This window comes from Kogia breviceps, chromosome 3 (assembly GCF_026419965.1).
Source record: "Kogia breviceps isolate mKogBre1 chromosome 3, mKogBre1 haplotype 1, whole genome shotgun sequence".
NCBI lineage: Eukaryota > Metazoa > Chordata > Mammalia > Artiodactyla > Physeteridae > Kogia > Kogia breviceps.
Window position 1 is genome coordinate 26,724,821 of NC_081312.1, and position 24,946 is coordinate 26,749,766.

At 50.4% G+C, this 24,946-nt stretch overlaps 1 protein-coding gene across 1 annotated transcript; it reads left to right on the forward strand.

Moving 5' to 3' along the window:
- The first annotated feature begins 3,540 nt into the window (after positions 1-3,540).
- TGFB3 (transforming growth factor beta 3) lies at positions 3,541-24,946 on the forward strand. The gene is made up of 7 exons (XM_059057963.2): positions 3,541-5,015; positions 12,375-12,538; positions 12,831-12,960; positions 18,264-18,371; positions 20,271-20,439; positions 22,614-22,767; positions 23,718-24,946. The coding sequence occupies exons 1-7, from the start codon at positions 4,529-4,531 to the stop codon at positions 23,874-23,876; spliced, it is 1,371 nt and encodes a 456-aa protein (XP_058913946.1). The 5' UTR covers positions 3,541-4,528; the 3' UTR covers positions 23,877-24,946.

Consider the following 24,946-nt stretch of genomic DNA (forward strand, 5'->3'; position numbering starts at 1 on the left):
ACCCCATGAAGTAAGCAGGAGCAGTATCTCTATTCAACAATTGAAGACACTCAGGTGCAGAGCAATGCCTTGAGGAAAATCGCCTGAGTGTTAAGCAGCAGAGCCAGGTGCCTTTCTAACACCAGATCTTACTGAAGAATTTTTCTCTGGCACATGTTACTGGGTGCCAGCCAGTCTGCTGCGCCAGCAGAGGAAGACGGCCCCCAAATTCCCAGTTTAATGGGACAAGCGAGTTGAGTCTTCATTGACTCTCCATGTAAGATCCCCACGTCAATGCCACTGACCAGTCCCTAATACTGAGGACTCCCAACCGGGACCCAAGAAGATGGGCTCATGACCCTGAAAGTGAACAATGTCCCCAACACCATGCCTAGGGTAAGGCTTAGATGGCTCCCTCTTAAAAGCGAGGACTTGGAAGTGGGATTAATGACTCTAAAACAGGAATGCAGGATTTCTTAAATGCCTAGTAAATTATTCAGTTCAACCATTTATCCATACATGTTTACTGGGTAGGGCTATGTGTTAGCATGCCTGTGACAACAAGAGTACTGCCTGGATGTCAGAAGAGTTGAAGGCTTATCCTAGCTCTGCTGCTAACTACCTGTGTAGCCAGGCAGAGCCCTCTCTGGACCTCAGCTTTCTGCCTTGTAGTGACTCTTAGAGATTACCCCTAAAATCTTTCACTCACGAACTCTGATTCTCAGTGAGAATAATACCCTGTTAGATTTTAATCTGAAGAAACATTCACTGTCAAAAACCCAAGATGGAAGAAACATAAGGCTCCAGTGAAGCCCTTGTTCCCTTCTTCCTTGGCATCAGATGAGGAAGAAGGGATTAATTTTTGGATTATTCCATTTCTTGTGATCTCTGTTGAACAATAATCAGTATCGAGGCTGCAAAGAATAAAGAGCTTTATTGTGTGTGTGGGGGGGTCCTTAAGAATTGCAATTCAGGAGACACAGATTCTGGTAAAGTCAAGAGTGTTCCAGCGAAGAGAAAGGGCCAGGGGCTTACAAAGGCAGAAGCCACAAGGCTGTACTCTGACACGAGAAAGGAAATATTTGTCCTTAAGGAATCACAAGTTATTTTAAAGTAAGGGTCTGATCAGTAGATAGGCTGTCAAGAGTTATTATAAGGTAGGGGTCTGGTAAGTATCTTGAGTTTCTGGCAGATCTTCTGAATGCCTTCATTAGGACAATAAGAGGTCAAAAGGTCAGATTTTATCCAGGCTGAGACTCACATAATTCACACTTCCTCAATGGCCTCCTGGTTTCATTTTAGAGAGCTCTGAGCAATACTGACTCCATTTCTATTTTCCTTCCACTGCTCATAGCCACACCACCACCACTTTAGAGCTAATTTCCAAGCCTCCACTCCCACTTCTTCCCCAAATTCCTGAAAGCAAAGGGTGCACATTCTGGGCAGAAAGAAGCCCTGGAGTAGGGCTTTCCAAACCTCGCTGGGCACCTGAATCGCCAGATCTTACTGAAGTATTTTTCTCTGGTGCATGTTACTGGGTGCCATGTTACTGGGTGCCATGTTACTGGCACCCAGTAACATGAAGTTTGTTAAAAATACATGTGTCAGTGCCCCGTCCCCGTAGACTCTGACTTGGTACAGGTGGGGTCCAGAAGGACATCCCGTTAATAATTTTCCCTCCCATTTTACAAGTATTTACTTAAAGGTCTCAGTAAGGCCTTCTCTGATTTTAAATTGCAATGTCCCCCCAACATAGGCACTCTGTCTCCTCTTTCCCTGCTTTATTTTTCACCATGGCACTTACCTTTTATCATACTACATTATTTACATATTTAGTTCATTTATTGCATTTCCCACGGCCCTACTTCCACTTCTAGATGTAAAGTCCATAAGAGAATGGTTTTGTTTGCTTTGTTCACTGTTGCATCTACAGAGCCTAGACCAGTGCCTGGCATATAGTAGACGTCAAAAATATTTCTCAAATGATAGCTGAATTCCAGAGGCAGTAGAGAACAGTAGTTAAATGCAGAGACTCTGGCAATAGATTTCCTGGGTCCAAATCTGTGTTGACACCCACTGACTCTGACCTAAAAGTAATTCAAAAGCAAGTTACCTTAAGCTTTCTACACCTAGGATTCCTCATGTTTTATGCAAATAAAAATAATGTCTTCCAAACCAGAGAGCCCTTGTTAAATATCACCTCCACCACTCACAGGCAGTGTAGCCTCTTAAATGGGTCTGTGCCCCACTGTCCTCAGCTTAAACTGATCAACCACGGCCCCGGGGATGCAGAGAATCTCCGTTCAGTTAGTGGCCTACCAGCCAGCGGCAGGAACCAGACCTCGCAGGAAGGGTCAGGAAGGCTAGGGCGAGGTGGGATGGAGTGGCAGGGAGCAGCGCTGAGTCCCAGGAAAGTGATCAATTCAGAGACAATCCTGGGGGCGGGCTCGGGAATGGTGGCTTGCCCTCCCTAAGCTTTTTATGGGAAAACACCTAGAAGCTTAGGCTGAGAAAAGGAACGAAAGCGGAGAGAAAACCTCCCCTCACCCATCTGGGAAATGGGCTCGGGCCAACTGCTGACTTTGCGCTGGCTGGCGCAGCTCCCCGCGGAACCCTCGGCGGGAAGGAAGGCCGAGAACATCTGGAGGACATTTCTGCGAGAGGGGCTGCAGAGCGGGACTCCGGGAAGGGAGAGGTGCACTTGTACGCACGTCGGGCCGAGAGGGAGGCTGTCCCCCAGGGCACTCGGTCTTGTTTTCCTCGTCCTCTTTCGCGGTCCCTTCTCCCCAGGCCCCCAGCCTCACCCCCGCCCCCCCGCCCCCCCCCGGCTCTCCCGGCCTTCCCGGCTCAGACCCGCGGAGCCTCCTTCACTGGCGGCCTCGCCTCGCCAGAGGGCACCCTCGATCTGCCGGAAAACGCCACCATTTTTCAATGCCCCTGGAGCATCTCCAAGCTTCCGCGAGCCACCCGACTCCAATCTTGTCAATGAAGAATCGGGGCCAGGATCGCCGCGGGGCCGAACCCAGTTCCAACCCCGCTCCCAGGCCGGGCGTCAGCCCCACCGAGGGTGGGCACGGCCTCCCCTGCCCAGGCCCCGCGCACTCGCCGGCCCCTGCCCAGTGTCCCGCCAGGCCCGGGGGGCGGCCTGGACGGGGGGCCTGGGAGGGAGCAGAGACGCACCGAGGAGAGGACGGACTGACAGCTGGCGAGAGGACGAAGGAGTTGGGGTAGAAGGAGGGAGGGGATTCATCGGAGTAACTTTCCAGAAAAACAGTCAACGTGTAGCAGGAGTGACTCCAAGAGGGTAAAAAAAGTTCAGTTACCACGTCGATCGAGAGGACTCGCGAAGTATTTTTCAAATGGGCTCGGCTTTTCCTATGCCTGTTTAAAACATTAAAATCGTGCCGCAAAAGAGGCTGCGTGCGCTGATCCCTCCCCCCACCCCTCCCCCACCTCTCCCCCCACCTCACCCCCACCTCCCCTCGCCCCCTCCCCCCCCCGCCCCGGGCCAGAAACGTCATGGGAGGGAGGTATAAAATTTCAGCGGAGAGAAATAGAGAAAGCAGTGTGTGTGCATGTGAGTGTGTGAGAGAGAGGGAAAGGAGCTTGAGGGAGAAGGAGAGGGAGAGAGAGGGAAGCTGGAGGGAGAGAAAGGGAGGGAACCAGAAAGCCAAGTCCAAGGGAATGAGCAAGGGAGGCGAGAGGTAGGGGAAGAAGCATGAGAAAGAAGGAATAACAGCTTTCCGGAGGAGGCATGCAGTGAACTGGCTTCTATTTTATTTTTCTTTTCTTCTGTATCTTTGAAAGAGAAGCAGGGAACAGAAGCAATGGCCGAGGCAGAAGACAAGCCGAGGTGCTGGTGACCTGGGCGACCAAGTGGATTACTGGGGCCGCTCTCCAGGGGCTGTCCCCCCTGCCTTCCAATTGCACATAAGCCCACATCCCAGCCAATGAAGATGAGAGGCAGCGTGAACAGAGTCATTTAGAAAGCCCCCGGGGAAGTGTAAACAAAAGAGAAAGCATGAATGGTGTGCCCGAGAGACAAGTGTGTCCTGTGCTGCCCCCATCTTTAGCTGGGCCAGCAGCGGCCTAGCCCTGCCTCTCCCCACCTACTCACTGGTGATCGGTTGTTGTTTTTTTTTTTTTTTTTAAATTTTTTTCCTTTTCTTCTCCATCCTCTTTTCTTACTCTCCTTCAGGGCAAGGCAAGGATTTTGATTCTGGGACCCAGCCATGGTCCTTCCGCTCCTTCTTTAAAATACCCACTTTCTCCCCATCGCCAAGCGGCCGTTTGGCAATATCAGATATCTGCTCTATTTATTTTTACCTAAGGAAAAACTCCAGCTCCCTTCCCACTCCCAGCTGCCTTGCCACCCCTCCCAGCCCTCTGCTTGCCCTCCACCTGGCCTGCTGGGAGTCAGAGCCCAGCAGAACCTGTTTAGACACATGGAGAAGAAACCCAGAGCTTCAAGGCACACAGTCGGCTTCTTCGCGCTCAGGGTTGCCAGCGCTTCCTGGAAGTCCTGAAGCTCTCGCAGTGCAGTGAGTTCATGCACCTTCTTGCCAAGCCTCAGTCTTCGGGATCTAGGGAGGCCGCCTGGTTTTCCTCCCTCCTTCTGCACGTCTGCTGGGGTCTCCTCCTCACCAGGCCTCGCAGCCCCCGGGCCTCTCTCCCCTGCTCACGCATGAAGATGCACTTGCAAAGGGCTCTGGTGGTCCTGGCCCTGCTGAACTTTGCCACGGTCAGTCTCTCCATGTCCACTTGCACCACCTTGGACTTCGACCACATCAAGAGGAAGCGGGTGGAAGCCATTAGGGGACAGATCTTGAGCAAACTCAGGCTCACCAGTCCCCCCGATCCATCGGTGTTGGCCAACATCCCCACCCAGGTCCTGGACCTTTACAACAGCACCCGAGAGCTGCTGGAAGAGGTGCACGGGGAGAGGGGAGACGACTGCACTCAGGAAAACACCGAGTCGGAGTACTATGCCAAAGAAATCTATAAATTCGACATGATCCAGGGGCTGGAGGAGCACAGTAAGTCCAAATTGCCGCTGGGGTGTCTGCTCTGGAGGGTCTGAACTGGAGTGGGGAGCTCCACAGAGGGGGGCCTAACGGTAGCCACACAGCAGGGTGCCCCGGGTTCACCAGCACCCAGCTGGGGAGGTGCGATGCGAGGCTGGGGCTGGATAGGTGGGTGGGGAGGGAGACAGAGGCATTCTGGTAAGAGTCGAGTGCTGCTGGGAGGCCGGGAGCCCTGGAGCTGAGCAGCTTGCTGAACTCACATCACATCGTTGACTGACTTTAATTTGGAGTGACATTGCGCTGTCCCGTTAGCACGCGTGCTGTGGCACGTGTGGTCAGATAGGTGCATGTGGGTGCCATAAAGGGGCAGGGCTGGCTCTCTCATAAGAGAGGCCGTGCGGTTCCACGGGCTGGAGACCTCGGTCTTCTCCCTGCTTTTCACACCTCATTGTGACACGTCTCACATTCTGTTTTTCCAGTTCTGGGGAAGAAGAGTATACCTGCCCCCAATTATTGGCTGTCCAGCTTTTTGAGGCCCAGGCAAGGGACAGCTTCTAGCTGTTCTAGGCCCTTCAGTCCACACCATGCCTGTGACCCATGTGAGCTGTGTGCATGAGGGAAGGGGATGCGCCTGTGTTCACGTGGCTGTGTGCTTTAAAGCGATGTGTAGTCTGGTTTCGTATGGTACACAGATTCATGGGTGCAAAATGGGCGTCTTCCGGGCCCGTGGACACGGGGAAAGCAGGGATGTGGCTCTGGATGTGTAGATGACGGCTGGCAGTCCTTTTGTGTCTGCGTGTCAGGGGAAGAGTGGGTGGGAGGTGTGGCTGTGGATACAGAGGGGACGTGTGTCTGGGAGTGTGTCTTCCCAGGAAGCTCCTGTCTGTGCCGAGAAGCTGGGAGGCTTCTGGGTGAGACGTCTGTCTGTGTTTGTACACGTGTGGAAGTCATGTGTGTTTACTGAACGGGGATTTAAAAAACCTCAATACAATAGAGAGAGATTTGGCAGATGCTGAGAAACTGACAGCCCAGGAAGGAGGGATGTGAGCCACTCACAGGCCAGGGACTCTGGGAATAGCTCTGTTTGCTTTTCCTACCAGCAGGTGTCCTCGACGCCCAGGCTACCTCAGCCTAGGCTCACCTGAGGGGTGGGCAGTGCCCAGAGCGGGGGGTGGGAGAATGGGATGGAACAGGCAAGGTGAGGGTGGTCAGCGGGGGTACTGCAGGGGCTGAAAGGAACCTGGCTAGAGAGAAGGAGGAGTGGGCAGCCGATGGATGGACCAGCTATGGCAGAAGGTGCCAGAAGCCTCACCGGGAGCTGGCCCCTGCCAGGCCTAGGAGCCTGTGGTTGCTGGTGAGGGGCTCTCACTCCGGCTTCCCGTGGCTGCCTTAGGAGGTGGCTCCTGTGGGGGGGGGGGTGGCCGGAGAGTGAAGCACAACTAGTGTTCCCTGTCCAGGGTTCTCTAGGTGGGGCTGTCTCAGGGTCCTCAGGGGCCTATGGTTCCCAGAGGCACCAGCAGCTGAATGGCTAAACCCCCAATCCCCTGGGCACCCACAAAGGCAGGATATAGTGACCAAACATCGGAGAAGGGTGGAAAGCTGACGCCTGCGGGAGAGGTGTGAGGAGAGTCCAGGGCAAGAGGGAAGGACTTGGATCTTAAGGATCCGGGTTCAGGAGGAGGAGTCCCGGGGAAGAGGAATCTAAGTCACTGGGGCCCACCCAGCCTGGAATCCCAAGCTGAGAACAAATGAGCCAGAGAGATGCAAGGGCACCCAGGTGCCAGCGGACATGTGTGCAGAGACTCAGAGTGCAATTAGGGGACAGCCCTGGGGACAGCCAGGACAGGGCTGCACAGATGCTGGGCAGCTCCGGGCTGCAGCACCAGGACCTTCCTTGAAACTGCAGTAGGTGAGGGTGGCCCTGGGGCCGCAGAGCCATGATCAGGCCAGGAAGAAACCTGGCACATTGGGCAGGATGCGACTTGAGACATCATGAAGGGTCCGGGGCCCCGTGGGACACGGGTGATGCCAGTGAGCCTCGCAGGTGCAAACAGGAAGCAGGCCGAGACTCTGCAGCTGCCGGAGGTGACACAGAGGCCGAGCAGACACAGGCCTGGCCTGCCCTCCAGCTGGTCAGGTGTTGAGCCAGCCCCAGAGAGACAGACGCACAAGGCACGCTAATTATAAAGAGGCAGTGGGCAGATGCAAACGTTTAACAGATGCTGAGAGGGAGCAGAGGGGCGCTCTCCAAGGTTGGGGTGAGGGAAGCCTAGTGTCTAGAACTCCTGAGGGTGGGCCAGGGTCTGTGGGTGGGGCACTGGTAGGATCTGAGTGCCAGAGCTCCTGCTGCCGAGGTGATGAGATCACATTCCCTTCCACATTTCATCACTCCCAGCCCCTTCTGGTACCCAGTGGACAGGCTCTCAGAGGGAAGTGACAGCAGGAGCTGGGGCAAGGAGACGGGCTGCCTGGAGGGCAAAGTGCAAGAAGGACTAACTTCCAGTGGCGTAGGAGAAAGCGCATCAAGGTGAGAGCAAAGAGGATAAAAAGACCCGTTCTCTGGCTCTGCCCTGTCAGATGGGTACCCTGATTTCCCTATTTTCCAGATAAGGAGACTGCAACATGCATCAATTAAGTGATTTGCCCCAAAAGAACCAGGGCTGTAACCTAGACATTCTCCCTACAGAATGCATGCTGTTAAACAATAATGCAGAGCATAAAATACGCATTGTAAGTCCCACCTTTAACCTTTGGGCTCCAGGAGAACTTTGGTTTGTGATATGAATGAATCACATGTTGGACCAAGCAGGTGGGCATAGGAGCTATTATTGTATGTTAGTAACCCTGGGGGCAGATTGCTTAGGGATCACTGGGTGTGCTCTTTCTTAGCTCTGCCTATTTTTACGGCCTGGAGATTCATACTGCCACAAACGTTCTCCCAAATTCAACAAAAGTGTTTTCATTATCTGCTGAAGAATCTCAAGCAGGTTAAGCAACTACACCATGTGGAATTGAGCTACTCACATCTCTGACCCTCAGTTTCCTCATCTGTAAAGTTAGAGATAATCTCTAAGCTCCCTTCCAGCTGAAACAATTCTATGTATACATCTGGGATGATTCAACAGGTCTCTGCTGGGGAGTGAAGGCAAGACTCATATATATCTTATTCCTATATAATTCAACAGGATTTTGCTATGGGACGTGGGTAGAGGCTTTCTCTGACCCACGTGGTGGGGAAGCACACAGCTTTTTCAGTTCTTTTGCCATCTTTGTTATCAAGGTATTACCAGTGTAGGTGCTGTTTTAACTTCTGGCTTGTGTCTGGCAGGAGACTCTTGTTTTCATCCGAGGTCTGACGCTAAGATAACCAGTGCACCCCGAGTTCACGAGCAAAGAGAAAATGATATTTTAGCGTTTCTTTTCTGGATGCTACTTTTAGATCTTGTTCATTCTGAAAATTAAAAGATATTTCTTATCGAAAGAACTCATTTGCTCTAAGTGCCAGTGCTCTCTGCACGCTAGGTCAGTGTTAGTCTCTAAGTGTGGACTAGAGGCTAGGTCAATGTGAAAAATGTGAATTCCCAGGCCCTAGCCTACTCTTAACAGAATCAGAATCTCTGGGGGTGTCGTCTTGAAGTATCTGTATTTTTAACATGCTCTGTATTGATTTTTCAGTTCACTGACGCCTAAGACTCAGTGAACGAGGGCAAAACCTTTCCTTAGAAGGCCTGCAAACACAAGAGCCCACAGAGCCCAGGCCGCTGATGCAAATGATCTAGAGGAAAGGCTGCAGCACTGGGACCATGACAAACTGCACAGGACACTTGGCTTCGGGGTCATGGAGAGAATAGGGTGTATGGGAAGACTGGTGGCCGGGGGGACTTGGAACTGCCCATGTCCCATTAAAAGAGGGCACCCACCGCTCAGCTCCTGCCAATTTTTGCATTGGGGAATGTGGGTCCAGCATGACTAGATCTTAACTGCTTCCCAGAAGAGCAGGAAATCTTTCTGTGAAATTTCCCAACTTTTAACCTGGGCTTAAAATGTTTATGGGCTTCTAATTCAAAGTTTTACAAAACAATGCATTGGCCAAAAAATATTTTAATGGGTTAACATTTAAAGGTTAACCTATTTAAAGGTTGAATCCTTAAAGCTGTGGTTTATCAGAACATCTGGATGCCATGGTACCCTTTGCAGAGCACTATAAACTGTGGTTCTCAATCCTGGCTACACATTAGAATCATCTGGAGATCTTAAAAAAAAAAAAAAAAAAAAAAAAAGCTCTGGACCCACCCATACTCCAATGAGGTAGTCAGAATCGCTGGGGAGTAGGTCCAGGCATCATCTGTTTTTAAAGCTCTCCAGGTGATTCTAAGGAACAGCTAGGGTAGAGGAGCACTGCCACACTGATATATGTAGTCCCATAATTGGAACCAGAAGTAATTTTACTAGCAGAAATGACGAACACAAGCAGAAGTACATCTAGGAGACCAGGTGTCTGAAAGCATTATAAAATGCCCGGTCTAAACATGGTCAGCTGTTTCCAGATTTTTCCATGAATACCCTGCATTAATATTCTTTGCTTATTTTTCTCTCCCTATAGTAAAAAGGAGAAAATGGCACCCACTAATATATATACTTGGTGTGCAATAGAAAAAGTTGGTCATAATTTAATTTGTAAAGGTGGACCTCCTAGGCCAGCTCTCAATAATACTAGTGTTCTGCCCCATTTCATGGAACCCTGCTACAGTTTGTTGGTGAAATCATCCCTCCGCTAAATGATCTCTGAGGTCCCCTCCAACTTCCAGAGTCTTTGCTTCAGTAAAGGAGGTCAGAAGACCTGGGTTCAAATCCCACCTCTGCCACCTACCATGTGAGTGATCTCAGAAGAGTGATTTAACTTTCCTCATACTTACTTTTCTCATTTGTAAAATGATTAAATTTTACTTATTCTCATTCTCCTCAAGGATTGTTAGAGGGTCAGATGAGTTAATAGAAGTTCTATGAAATGTAAGACAGTGTTATTACATTTTGTTTATTTATTTATACTCTGGCTCATTCCACAAATTATTTAAAGTGTCGTTAGTATTCAGTGGATTTAATTGTCAAGAAGAGTATGTTTACGTTTTATTTTCTCTCCTATACAGTTCTTTTAAAAATCACGAATGATTGTGTCTGAGCTTTGCATGCTAGTGTCAGTTAGCTTGTGTCAACTAATTCATGTGTGACCCTGGCCAAGACCCCTCTGGGCATGAATTTATCTGAAGTGGGTTGCACTAGATGACCCCTGATGTCCCTTCTGAGTCTCTTAGAAATCTGTAGATCCCAGGGATAAAATATGACCTTTCCCATCCCCTTGAAATCTCCTTGAAATTCCCCCCAAGAGGAGTCTAGCTTGGGGAACAGATATCTGATTGATGGGCTGGAAGGAACAGGAGGAAGGGCGACGAGGGTGTCCTGAAGACCCTCTTGCCTCATCGTCCCCCGTCCCCTGGCTCCCCGCTGTCTTGGCCCCGGTCTGACTCTCCTCGCTGGCACGGGCCATTTTCTGTTCCCCTTTTCCTTTTTATAGCAACGCACACACTGCGCTAACGTATCTTTTATTCCCTCTTTCAACAGTTACTGGAGGTACTAGTCTAACTGAAGCCATATTGATGACAGCTCCTCTGAGACCCAAGTATGTCAGTACTTGAGAAGGTTTCCCTTTCAAGGAGCTTACCCAGGTCCAGAGGGTTACAGACTTGCAAACTCAAACATTAAACTGCCATCATGATGCCTCTTTCTGGTTTTATTTGAGATGGTTTAGGGAATAGTTGGCAGTATTTGTCCTCTCAAAGCTAGTTATTAATCAGGGCTTCATTAGCTAGCATTCACACATTTGTTTTCCCAACATCTGTTCCAGTAATTTTCTAAGAACCAGTGTCAGACCCACCAGATGGCAATTTCCAGAAACACTCACTCATCCTTTCCTACAGCTCAGTAGCGCATGTGCTTGTGTCCGGGCCTCTGATCCTCCCGCCCTGTCCATGACTTCCTAAACCACCCCTGGGGTGATTATGGGCTTGTTCCAGCCATGTTCATTATGTGTGGAATCTGGGTCTCTGGGCTTGAATTTCAAGCTCTGGCTATTGTTACCATTTGTGTAGAAAGGTTTTCTCTGGGTGTTAATGCTGCTCAGACCTTGAGGTTGTAAAGAAATGACAGGATCTCCCTGTCTCCTTTATCTGGCTCTGAGGGGGTGGGAAAGAGCACGTGCGGCCTTCTGTCTTGTGGATGGAGGTTCAGAGGCCAGCAGGGTGACAGAGGCTGGCATAGTGTGTGCTGTCGGGGAAAGTAACCCTTAGAGAGACAGGAGCCGATGGTGAGAGACTGGCTCAGTCTGAAGAAACATCTGGGGGGTCTGCCAGGCTCCAGACGTGGGCTCCTTGTCACACCAGTGCTGTCTCATTAGATCTAGAGTGTCACTTTCTATGACTCCCTACTGTTAATGGTATAAAATCTAACCCCTCGGTCTGACGCTTCAGCCTCCCTGCAGGTGGACCCCAATCTACTGTCTTGACCTTGTGTCACGGGCTCCAGCCTGGCTGCCTCAGGTCCCTCTTACTCACGTGCGTTTGCTCCCCTCCCTGCCTGTGCTTCCAGCAGTCCTTTCATGTAAAATTCTTTCCTCTGCATCCTTAGACCCTTTCCTCCTGCAGGACCAGATCAAATAATCACCCAGATCAAATAATCACCACTTCCACGAAGTGCTCTCAACCCTCTCCCTCCTCTGACCTGTTTGCAGCAATTCCTAGGCTTCTCCAAAGGCCCTTAGCACTTTCCCTCCGGTCCTGTTGTTTGGTCCATGTACTAACAGCCTCCCCTGGATATTAATCTCCTTGAAGGCAGGGGCCCTGTCTATTCCTTTTTGCTTCCCAGTGTTAGCCTGTGCTTGGCACATAGTATTTGTTCAGTGCATGTCTGATGAATGAATGAATGCCTGAATGAACAAAGGCATGAATGAATCAACTAGCTAACAACGATTAAACTGCTAGAGGAGACTGCTGCTATCACTGAAGAATCCGTATTTTCTAGTAGAGTAGGAAAGCAGGTTGGAGAGCCTGCCAGAGTGGGGATGGCGAGGTGAGGGTTTGGAGGGGCCAGTTGTTAGTGCCATGTCCTGGGGCTCCACGTCCTGCTTCTCCATCAGGCCTGTGTGTGATTCCAGGGCCACCCCGGATCTTCCTTGGGTTTCCACCTTTAGGGCTGAGGCCTCAAGCTTCTAGAGAGGTCACAGGTGGAACCCTGGCCCCTTGGTGAGCGTCCGCCGGCAGCACACTGTCCCGTGGGTCTCGCTCATGCTCTGCCTCCCCCCACTGCTCTGCTTCCTAGATGACCTGGCCGTCTGTCCCAAAGGAATCACCTCCAAGATTTTCCGCTTCAACGTGTCCTCAGTGGAGAAAAATGAAACCAACCTGTTCCGAGCGGAATTCCGGGTCTTGCGGATGCCCAACCCCAGCTCCAAGCGCAGCGAACAGAGGATTGAGCTCTTCCAGGTGAGCCCCCTCCCAGGACAGACACCACTCAGGCGGGAAAGCTGCTTCCTTGGCCAGATCAGGCCTCCACGCTGCTCAGAGTTCAGCAGGCCTGGGTGTGAATCCTACCTTCTCTGAGCCTTAGTGTCTGTATCTGTGTCTGTCGTTAAGAGGATTAAGACTTAACCGAGCAACTCAAAGGAACATTTAAGAAGTCTTAGTTTTCTCTTGCTGCCCCACTCCGTCCCTCTGCACCGTGACACGCGGGTGCCCCGTCCTGGCCTCGGGACTTATTCCTTCCTCTGCCCTGTAGATCCTCCAGCCGGATGAGCACATAGCCAAGCAGCGCTATCTTGATGGCAAGAATCTGCCCACGCGGGGCGCTGCTGAGTGGCTGTCTTTCGACGTCACAGACACTGTGCGTGAATGGCTCTTACGAAGAGGTAGGTGGACTCAGGATGAGCATTTTGGAAGGAACCTCAGGTCTCTTGGTCCTTCATGACACAGAGGGAAGAGGACAGAACTAGTGGAGACACAGATCTGGGTTCAAAGCCTAGCATTGCCATGGACTTGTTGTGTGTCCTTTATTCGTTCACTCAACTGATATTGACTAAATGCTCACTCTGAGCCAGGCCCTGGGGATTCAGCCGTGAACCAGACAGGTGAGGTCCCAGACCTCATGGGGCTTTTGTTCTGGTGGGAGAGACACGTAGTAAACAAGTAAACACATTGACGACTAAGACTTTTATATATATTATAGTGATAAGTACCAGGAAAAACAGAAAGAGGGCAAAGCGATAATGACTGGGTGGGGTCCAACGTCAGATGCTCAGGGAGTCTCTGTGAAGAAGGAATTTGCGCACTGAGATCTGAGGGGACAAGAAAGAGGCGGTGTGTGAAGGTCAGGCTGAAGGATGTGCTCAGCAAAACCAGTGAGGAGCGGCAGGAGCCCGACTGGTATGGCTAGCCAGAGTGAGCGGGGGTCGGAGGGGAGCTGGGGCCATATGATGTTAGGACCTGTAGGGCCACGGTCAGGGGTCAGCACTTATTCCAAGTGTGATGAGACGTCCTGGGCGGGTTACAGCAGGGCTGGGGATGTGGGGGTGAGGTGATTTGGTTTACATCTTTCAAAGACTCTCTGGTTGTCATGAGGTCAAGGGAAGAAGTTAGGGGCCGTTGGAGCAGCCCACGTGAGAGCAACATGGGCTTCGTCCAGGGCGGTAGCCGTGTGTATGGAGATGATATGGATTTGTTCTGTGTTTTGGAGGTAGAGCCAATAGGACTGACTGGTGATGAGATATGGGGTGAGAGGAAGAAGAAGATTTTGGGCTGAACACCCACGTGGTATAGGGAGGCTGGGAGAAGAGCAGGTTTGGGGGCACGTTCCATTTTGGCCGATTAAGTTTGAAAGGCCTGGCAGTCATCCAAATAGAGCCGTCCAATCGGCATATCGAACTTCACGTGTCCCAAATCTCTCACCCACTCGCTCTGCTTCCTCAACTGGAAACTAGGCAATGGTGTCTTCCCTTCATGCCTCACAGAGCTACGTTAAGGATCCGTTGCAGTTAAGAGAACTTCCAAGTTTTCGGCCTGTTATGTGAGAGTAAGCTTTTATTAGGTCAGATGAGGAAGTGGAGGCCCGGAGAAGTTCAGTGGCTTGACCAGAGTCATCCAGCCTGGATTAGAACTTGAGTCTCCTGACGGACAGTCATGGTGCCTCGTGGCATCACGCTCTGCTATTTCTTCCCTTCTTTGCTTGGTGGTACTGCCTGGTCCGGTGCTCAGCGGGTTGAGGGTATCTAAGGTGGTCCTGTCTGTTCCTTGTATCCCTCTTGTGAAGAATTTTCTATTCTCATCAACTGCCAGGGAGGCACAGTCCATCCATCCATGTACTGATACCCAAAGTCCCTTGGGGCAGGTGGGTCCTTCCTCGTCCTCAGTGTTTTAGGAAATTAGGGGTTGAAGCTCTAAGGCAGAGATCACAAACTGGTTGGCCTACCAATACGGGTTTTTTTTTTTTTTTTTTTTTTCCTTGTTTTGCGGTAGGTGGGCCTCTCCCTGTTGTGGCCTCTCCCGTTGCGGAGCACAAGCTCCGGACGCGCGGGCTCAGCGGCCATGGCTCACGGGCCCAGCCGCTCCGCGGCATGTGGGATCTTCCCGGACCGGGGCACGAACCCGTGTCCCCTGCATCGGCAGGCGGATTCTCAACCACTGCGCCACCAGGGAAGCCCCCAATATGGTTTTAATTTAACTAGTGGTCAACAGTTTTTGTTTTAAAGTCAGGAGATTTCACGTAAAACCTAGACTTCTGGCTTTTCTTGACAAATGGGAAGATTTCCTGGTAACAATCCATCGGAGATGAGTAGGGCCACCTCTTGAGGCAGGGCATGCATTGTTCATGTCACCACAGGCCCCGCCATTCCCCAGGGTTCCCCAAGAGTGCGGCTGGCAGTCCCAATTCAGCACGATACACTGGCTCGCTTTGCTCACTTACATAACCTGCTGGGCTCTGTAGGCATCCGAGTGTGCAGGTCCCCATCTGAGGGGCATAACCTGGTGGCTGAGTTGGCAGATAGGGGGCTGAAGGTCCTGCCTCAGCTCCAGGGGTACTGGGAATTCCCTCCTATCTCCCTGACTGAGCACGAAGGCAAAAGCCTGGGAGAACCCATGTGCACCAGCTGACAGCAGCACTGTGGGAATTCTGACTCAACTCTGCCTAGAGCCCGACATGGCTACAGAGAGGAGAGGCTGGGGAAATGAATCTCTCAGCTTCCCTGTCTGATTTTGATCAGCTCCACCTGGATTTCTTTGAAGCCCTGGGCACTTGAAGGAGTTCTTATTTTCACAGCTGCAGAACTCAATGAGAAGTTTGCGCTGAGAATGATTTCCATCTTCCTTGAGACATCAAAAAGATAATTTCGTAATAAAACCTATGGGTTCCCCACCCACCGTCCCCACCGCTGCCAATTCTGAGGTTAGTTCTTCACTGGAACCTTCAGTTCCCGCTCCGGCAGATGCTGCCCACCCCTCTCACGGGGGAGTCATTACACAGACCTTTACTTCTGCAGAGCTCCTGGGTCTCTTGAGGGTTCTTGGCCCCAAACAAGGCAGTAACTGGACTCCAAATGGAGCAGTTGGCCGTGTGGACTGCGAGGAAACTGAGTCACATATACAGTCTTGTATTAGTTCAGCAAACATCTAAGAGCCTACTGTGCACCGGTTCCCAGGCTGCCTTATGGGCCCAGAGCCGGCTGGAGCCCTCTCCAGGGCTGTGGGCCCAGGTCTTCACACCCCTGTGCTATTGTTCCACACAATCTGTGGCTCCCCTGTGTGCAGAGCCTGGCCTCCCCAAGCAGCCCAGCACCAGGGCTCAGGACAGGGGGGCACACTGGGAACACACAGCCGTTTTGTATCTCAGTGACTGTGTGGGCATCTACCTTGATGGTCCCGGCTGGGCTCTCTTTGGTCCCTCTTTGTCTCTAACAATCAGGAGTGTGGCTCTGATGTCAGGCTGCCTGTGTTTGAATCTTGGTTCTACCACTTACTGGTTGGATACCTCGGTCAAGCCGTTTAAGTTCCCTAAGCCTCAGTGTCCTCATCTGTCTAATGCGGGGAGGGGGTAATAACAGTTCCTGCTTCGTAGGATGAGTATGGAGAGTACATAAATGAGTTAATGCACACATAGTCTTAGAGCGGTGCGTGACATGTCGCAACGCCCAACAAATGGTGTTGATTATCGTCATCATTCTCTGAGCCCTCTACCTAGACAGAGCCTGTTAGCCAAGCCAGGCACCATCACACACTCACTACCTGCACCCTAACCCTAACTCTCCCCAACACATCTGTCTGCATCTTGGCTTTCTAACTCACAGACTCATAGGACTTGTCCACACTAGGTCTCTCCCGGACTACTTAAACCCCTCTGGGTAATAGGACGTGTACTATGTTTTATGTAGCCTGTTTCAGCTATTCTAGCTCCTTCTTTCAGCCGCCTTAAACCAGAAAGAGGACACTCCTTATACATCCCTCTCTATTCACTTCTTGTTCTCCATCTGGGGCTCAGCTTCCTTGTTATATTGCCCGCTCGCTCCCCAGCCCACCAAAGCTAACCTGGGACAGAAATCTTCAAGCTCAGCAGGTGTCAGTGTGTCCCAGAGGCTGCCCTGATTGGGGCGGAACAGACGAAGCTGGGATCTAGAGTTTATGGAAGAAGGGATTGGGCTGGTTTTTAACCAGTAGAACTGGGACATCCAGGTCTGCCTAATGCTGACTGGAATCTCTGGGCTTGGGCCATTCTGCACATGAGAAGGATGCTGAGGGGGCCTGGACTCTGGGGTCTTCCCTGCTGACATCAGATTCCAGGAAGACCCCAGGTTGGCCCCAAGGCTGGATGCTCACACAGAACTGGGGTGACCTCCGAGAGCAGGGCATCAATCAGATCCCTGAGGCACTGACCCTGACCTCAGAGGTCATCCCCCCATGACCTCTCCCATACCTGACCATAGGTGGCTGCTGCCCCGGATCAAGAGAGCTTCCCCGATTGAGTCTTACCCACCAGGACTGACATGATACCGGACTACCTGGTTTCCCTGCACAAAACTACTGGATTCAGTTCAAATTTTTCATTCCTTATTCTCCCTTTTTTTTCTTTCCACTTTATGCAACCCCTTCTACTAGTTTCCTTGCTTTCCCAACTTTAGTTACCAAAATACCCGATCCCACAGCCAATAGGAGAAAGGGCCAGAGCTGGCCTTTTTGCCCCACGTCAGCCGCCAAACCCTGGTGCCTCCAGGTTCCCTCACACTCTTTTTCTCCGAGCTCATGCCATCTGGACCCTCGGCCATGGCCCTCTGCCTTCTCTTCTGGCCTGTTCTCTAATTTCACAACCGTCTTCCTGAGCCAGTGGCTGTCCCTCAGTGAGCCATCCACAGCCCCGCTGGATACATTTACAACTCCCCCGTCAAGGTGAGCAAAGACTGCCAAAGAAGAAACTCTAAGTAATCTTGACCTCATCACGTCCTTGTTCCTTAAGGAAAATACAGCCAAGCATAACTGAGATTTGCATCTTATCTCCTCTGGAATCTACCTCTCTCTCTCTGTCTACAGTTGTAGCCCTGGTAAAAATGGTGGCCTCTTCCACCTTGACTGACTCTGCTGCTTGCTTGCCGGAGACCTTGCTCTAGCCTTGCTTTCTGAATTTTAATCCTGGAGCTCAGCCTGTGCCCCTTCCTCCCATCCGTGGCGTTTTGAATCACAGCCTCTCTACCCCACAGTTCTTCTGTTTTCCCCTTTGCCTGGTCTCTTCCAGGCACTCTGCCTCTCTCCTCCGTCCTTTCACAGCTAGAATATCTCCTCTCTCAACCGACATGTAGGGGGTGTGACTGGTTTTCTCCTTCTTTCCTGTACCCTCATCCTTTTGCCCCCTAGTAGGCTGGTGACATTGTTTTTTTTCCTAAACCGTTCTTCGAAAATAGATGACGATTAAAATTCTCCTTCATGGTGCCCATGCCTCCATTGGGTTGTTTGTGTTACAAACACAACAGAAATACGTGGAATGTGGCAGCATGAGTGTGAAGGTCTGCTATGGCCTTGGCAGCACTTTCTGTCACCTGTGAGCCTCAGTCTAACTCAGTTCCTATGACTGCCTGTGGCGGCAGAGGCCCTGGCTCTTCTGTGTGTGACTGGTGGGTACCCTTCTTCATCACACAAACTGCTTTTCTCACCATTGCTGTGTCTTATTTTGCAGAATCCAACTTAGGTCTGGAAATCAGCATTCACTGTCCATGTCACACCTTTCAGCCCAATGGGGATATCCTGGAAAACATTCAAGAGGTGATGGAAATCAAATTCAAAGGTAACAAAATGGATGTGTATGGTGGAATGGGTGGGGGAGTTAATGGAGCAGGACGTAACAGGAAACCCCTACCAGACCCCAAGGAAAGGAACCAAGTGAGCTCCCTCACAGAGATGGCCAACTGTTTTGTACTTGAGGGATTCTGCTTCGTCCCAAAAGCAAGAACTCTCTATTCTATAGAGAATACATTACTAGCATGACACTGTCTGGAAGACAGTGTCATGCTAGTAAGAGCCGTGATATCATGTAGGCAAGCTGGTCCACTTCTCCGAGCTCAGTCAGCAAACTGGGGATGACAGTACCTCTTTCACCGGGTTGTCATGAAATCAAATGAGATAACGAATGTAAAATAGAGTGCATGGATGCTCAGCAAATAATAGTTGTCTTTGCTTTCCCTAAAAGAAATGAACTTTGGTGGCTGTGAATAATAAGCACTCTGACTATTGGGCTTTCCAGATGTTGCAGAGCCTACCCGATCCGACATCCGGGTTTGAACGACTGCTTTGGGCCTCAGGGTATTTGCATTGAGGGCAAAATAGTTGAGAGTCATTTCTGGTTTTCCAGTACGTTTCCAAGGCACTCAGCCTAGACAGTCTCTGGATTCCAGGGAAGTGCTATTTTCCTTTCTAAGATCTGTTGTGGGTGACTGAGGCCCATCTGAGGCCAGGAGATTTGTCAAGGTCAAACCAACCAATTCAAAGCCTGAAGTCAGAGGCGTGTCTGGAAAAAGGTACAGGCCTCTCTTGACTCCCAGCCCTGGGCAGTCCTTTGACCCTTCATGGGCCTTATTTCAGAGCCTAATTTTTTTTTTTTTTTTTTTTTTTTTTTTTTTTTTTTTTTTTGCGTTATGCGGGCCTCTCACTGTTGTGGCCTCTCCCGTTGCGGAGCACAGGCTCCGGACGCGCAGGCCTAGCGGCCATCAGAGCCTAATTTTTTTTAAAAGCACATCGTTTGACATCCTAATCACAGAAACTCAGAGCTCAAAAGACCTTGGAGTCCCTACCCACAGCCTGGGTTGGGTTGAAATCCTCCCACTTCACTAATCGTTATCTTGTTCATAAAGATTTTCAGAAAAACAAGTTTGAGGTCCAGCTTCCCATTTATCTCCCAGTCCTAGTGCCCCTGCACGAGGTCCGAGTCCCTCCTGTCACCGTGCGAATTCAGCTCCTCGCGTTCCTGTCCCTGGTCGACGTGGACAACAGCCAGCAGCTGGCCGTCAAAAAAATAGATCTCCTTTTACTTGAGACTCTTTCTAATTCAGTTTTCAGTCTTTGCAGACAAAATGGCAGGTTTCCTTTCCAGTTTGTCCGCTAAGCTGTTTACCATACACTTCATGATCTTATCTGAGTTTTATAGAGAAAACACTTTTGAAACTGTAAGTGCAACGAGAATGTTAACAATGATTCATTCTTGTTCTTCTGGCTCCCATTCAAACTGTCTTAAATTGTGACACCTGAAATCATAGGTAGGACTTCTGTGCTATTTTTGACCAATTCAGATTATAAGAGGCAACTCATATCCCAAGCTCTAAGTCTCAGAATCTAAACTGACAGCTCAAAAAAAATGTGTTAGAGCCGCCTAGTGACAAGGATTCTTCATGAATCCCTGTGGATTCCCTAGGAAGCATCTCGGGAAGGGCTCTCTGCCCTCTGAAGGATGTCTGCACAGGAGTCACGAGGGGATCCGACCAGGGGCATCTTACGCGTCCCTAGATACCGGTTCCTCCACCCGGTCTTCCCCTTCCTGCAGCTGGACGTTAGCATGAAGCTGCATCTCACCCACCCCTTCCTTGTAGACCCCACTGTCCCTCCTCCTGAACAGTGGGGGGACGGGATGAGAAAGCAGCAGCCACCCTGCCTTCCCTAGACAGGAGACCATCATCTTCCTTCCCTTCTACAGGTGTGGACAGTGAGGATGATCCAGGCAGAGGAGATCTGGGGCGACTAAAGAAGAAAAAGGAACACAGCCCTCATTTAATCCTCATGATGATTCCCCCAGACCGGCTGGACAACCCAGGCCAGGGAGGTCAGAGGAAGAAGCGGGCCCTGGACACCAATTACTGCTTCCGGTAAGCCTGGGCTCACGCAGGACCCACAGACTCCTGAGACAACATTGATTGCACGCCTTCTGTGTGTCAGGCCCCAGGCCTAAGCCACCCCCAACTGAGGGTTCCTGATGCTCTTCACAAACATCTCCCAGGAATGGAGATTTAGAACCTCTTACAAATCTTTTTCTGGGAGCCCCACTGTTTTCCCACAGCCCAGCCCTGTAAGGGCCTGGACAAAGTGAAGGAGGAGAGAGTTGCTAAAACGGTTTGGATTATGAGGCTTGGCCTCTCCATGGTTTTCATGCTTTCAAATACTTGTAGGGTATGTTTGTGTGGCAGGGAGATTAATGCAGAGATTTCCATTAAAGAAGGGCTCAGTTCCCTATGAAGGGTCCAAGGATGCTACTGGATGAAGGAAAACGGGACAGTCTCCATTTGCAGTGGGCAATGTGAGCTAGGGAAATTATGAACTAACTTGGAAATAGTTGGGTAGCCACTGTAAAGAGATTTAAAAAAATAGCATCTTATTTAGGAATACTTTAGTTTCTCATTTATAAGGGAGGGGGATGAAAAAAGCACACACAGCAATTACTGAAAGGTAGAAAGTGACCACATCCATGAGAAGGTCTGAAAGATAAAGTGCTTTAAGGAATTTGGAACAAGGAGCTCATCTATGGATGCAGGAAAGGCTTCTGAAGGGTGTGGAATTTGAGCTGAGTCTGCAAGCCTGAGTGAGGCTCGAGTATGTAGGGATATGGGAGGAGGAAGCACTTTGCGTAGAGGAAGGCGCACGAATGGGTCAGTCTGGCTGGAGAGGAAGATGCCCGAATGGAGCTGGGGAGGATGAATTGCGAAATCTTTAGATCTAAAGCCATGTCTTCTGAGGAACAATGGAATGAACCGGGGATGCTGAGCTTGAGGAACAGAAGGTATAGGAAAGGCAGTGTGGTTGCCTCCAGCTGAAGGCTGGCATGTAGATTTGTTCTGTGTGGCTTTCAATCAGTTAGGAATGGATGTTCTTGGCTGCAAGTGACAGTGGCTTAAACCACAGGGGATTTCCTGTTCATAAGAAGCATGTAGCAGCAGGCCCAGGGTTGGTCTGGCTGCTTACTTATGCCATTGAGGACACAGGCTTTCTCTCTCTCCAGTCTGCCATGCTCAGTATGTTGGCTTTTCACCCCCTTGCTTATGGTCACATAGCAAGACTGCTAGAGCTCCAGGTATCTTGTCCATGCTCAAGACAAGAGGAGGGGAGGAGGAAACCAGCAGCCTTTCTCTCCCATCTGTGACTTATAAAGAATCAAATACCTTTGCCAGAATTTGCCCTCGCCCACTGCATACTTCTGCTTATGTCTGATGGGTCATTGCTGGGTTACATGACAATCCCTACCTGCAAGGGAGGCCAGGAAAACAAGTATCTGGTGTTCCAGACTGTAATGGGCGGTGGCAAGAGAGAAGGCAGGGTAAGCATGGCTCTTGAGTAGAAAAATGAGAATGTCTGCCATGGTTTACCCTCGGTACCCACAAGAAGCCCGATTTTGGCCAATAGTTGCCTTTGGAAGTAGCAAGTTCTAGGTCTCAGCAGGTACTGAAGTACAGGCCAGATGCCCACTTGGCAAGGGCTATTGCCAAATGGATTTCTGCAGGCAACATAATTGAAGTGGCCTGATAATCGCATTTGGGGTAATCTAGGAATCATGAATCTAATAGAAGGATATGTCTCGTTTTGATTCAAAAGCCGCTAGACTTAGACTAAGCAGTCGTTTACTATAGTACAGAAGTGCATAAGCTTAGAGTTTATTCCTGGTTGGATGCAGATTAGGCAGGTAACAATAAAACCAACCTCAGCAAAGTTGAGTTTGCTAGTAACATTCAGTGCTTGGTTTTATGTGGAACACTTCAAGTCTTTGTTTTGATTCATGCTGTAAAAGGGGCATGGCCACTTTTGCTTTTTTTTCTCTTCTTCATACGTTATCTATCTATGTATATATCTACGCCTACGATGTCCTTGGGATTCTGGTCTTCAACAGAGGAAGAGGCCTTTATAGTTAGTACAGCTCAATGCACTTGAACCTGGGATTCCACTGACTAGAGCCACCTCTTATGAAGACCGGGAAGGTCATTTGTGAAGTTTTTCATGTTGGTGATTTCCTTTTAGGTTGATTTTTAAATAATTTTCGTTGTCGTTGTTGTAGCAATCTGGAGGAGAACTGCTGTGTGCGCCCGCTCTACATTGACTTCCGACAGGATCTGGGCTGGAAATGGGTCCATGAACCTAAGGGCTACTACGCCAACTTCTGCTCAGGCCCGTGCCCGTACCTCCGCAGCGCAGACACTACCCACAGCTCAGTATGGAACAGGGTCACGCCGCGTGGGGGGGTGGGGCTAAGCCAAGTAGGCCGCTTGTTAAAAAGGATGCATGAAGGGCTGCATGTTGAACGAGCGGATGATGACCTGGGGTGTAAAATCCCTTTGGTGACGGTTCCGATCTTGGCACCCTGGCCCAGCTCTAGTGGGTCACATTCTGCCCTTTAAAATTCCTTCCCTAGTTTCACCCAGACTTTTAAGTTGCTTTGTCTATCTGCTTTTGTACTATGGAAATTAATTACTGTCACATGCCACCCCCTATGTCAGACATGCACATGGCTGGCAAGGAATATTGGGGCCAAAAGGCCTCTACCATCGGATAAAGGACTCTAATAATTCTGGCCTCTTGAATGTAGAAGAGTTATTTTAAGAGACAATGTAAAGCACACAGAAGAAGACTATACGAAACAAAGGGAAAGAGAGGGAAGTCCACGACCGACCGAAGCTAGCCTGTCTTTCCCTCAGGAGGAATCCAAGATAGGGCAGTAACTTGTGAAGCCTATTTCCTCATAGCTCCTTGTTACTGCATCCTATCTGGGGCCCTATACTCTGGCACTGAGTAAATGGCTCAAGGCAACGTTTAGTGAGAATGGTTCTCACCGAAGTGACCAGTTACGGCTAGGAGGAACCAATACAGGGCTGTTTCTTCACAGCCAAGAGAATTTCACGATCAATTCCAAGTCCCCCAGTTACGGGGGTTATGCTTAAACCGATAACGCTCAGACAAATGCCACGTGCTGCATCCCACGTGGATGAACAGTAACCCGCCACTCACCCGAACTGGGTTCCGCCAGTTCCTCTGAAGTAGCATCAGTGGCCCATTTACCACGTGCTCAGTCTGTGGAGCAGCCCCTAGACCTTGTAGAGTCCCCGGGCCCACGGCCCGAGGTTCGGCTTTCCAACCTCTCATTGATGCCTGCCTCCCTCCCCAGGTGCTGGGACTGTACAACACCCTGAACCCCGAAGCCTCGGCCTCCCCTTGCTGCGTACCCCAGGACTTGGAGCCCCTGACCATCCTGTACTATGTCGGGAGGACCGCCAAGGTGGAACAGCTCTCTAACATGGTGGTGAAGTCCTGCAAGTGCAGCTGAGGCCCGCCTGCTACAGACAGAGAGGAGGGATCGCCACTGCCTGCTCCTCGGGAAACACAAAAGCGATGGACCTCACCTTGAGGCCTGGCCCACAACCTTCAGCTCCAGGCAGATGGCTGAGACGGGGGTTCCCTTTTGGAACATTTCTCTTTCTTGCTGGTTCTGAGAATCACTGTAGTAAAGAAAGTGTGGGTTTGATTAGGGGAAGGTTGAACTCTTCAGAGCACATGGATTTTCTGTGTCATAGACAGGCGGTGGGGACAGAGGAAGAGGGATGGCAAGTCGACATGTCGCAGGGCCATGGGATTTGGGATACCCTAGGGAGGAGGAAGGGCAGAGAATGGTCGGGGGGCCAGACTGGAAGACACCTGGAGCTGAGGTCAGATTGCTCATCCATCGCTGCCCCACGTCTGCTCGAGGGGACCTGGATTACGTCATACGAGGCAAGTGTTTTTCTTCAGGCAGTTTCCCAAGACAAAGTCCCAGAATTGTATCTCATACTTACCTGGGATTATGGACAAATCTGTTAGTTTTGCAAATTGTCCCCTGGACGTCAATCAGCATCAAGGGTCGTTATGGGGTTGCGGGGGGGGGGAGGGCGCGGAATCCAGGTAATGCAGTTCCTGGGCCCTATGGATATGCTGAACTCAGAAGCAGAGGGTGGGAATTAACCCTCTCCGGTCTGCCCCCTGGGTTCCTCCTCTCACCTTCTTCCTAGATCGTATTTCTCCTTGGACATTTGGCTAGACACCTTCCAGGTCAGGGCGCACATATCTGGATTTGGGGTCTCTGCAGCCTTTGGGCATTATGGGTTTCCCCTTCTGACCCCCCGAGACCTTGTGCTCATCTGGTGTTCCTGGAAGCAGGTGCTACAACGTGTGAGGCGTGCGGGGAAGTTGCACAAGTGCCACACAATGACTTGGCCCCAGACGCATAGACTGAGGTATAAAGACAAATACAAATATTACTCTCAAAATCTTTGTATAAATAAATATTTTTGGGGAATCTTGGATCATTTCATTTTCTGGAAGATTGTTTCTAAACAATAAAAGCCTTATTCTAAGGTGTAA

Bases quoted from the DNA above. Each gene is read 5' to 3' on its own strand.
- TGFB3 (XM_059057963.2), top strand. From the start codon at position 4,529: ATGCACCTTCTTGCCAAGCCTCAGTCTTCGGGATCTAGGGAGGCCGCC. The intron at 12,539-12,830 runs GTGAGCCCCCTC...TCTGCCCTGTAG, and splicing joins AGAGGATTGAGCTCTTCCAG to ATCCTCCAGCCGGATGAGCA. The intron at 18,372-20,270 runs GTAACAAAATGG...TCCCTTCTACAG, and splicing joins GATGGAAATCAAATTCAAAG to GTGTGGACAGTGAGGATGAT.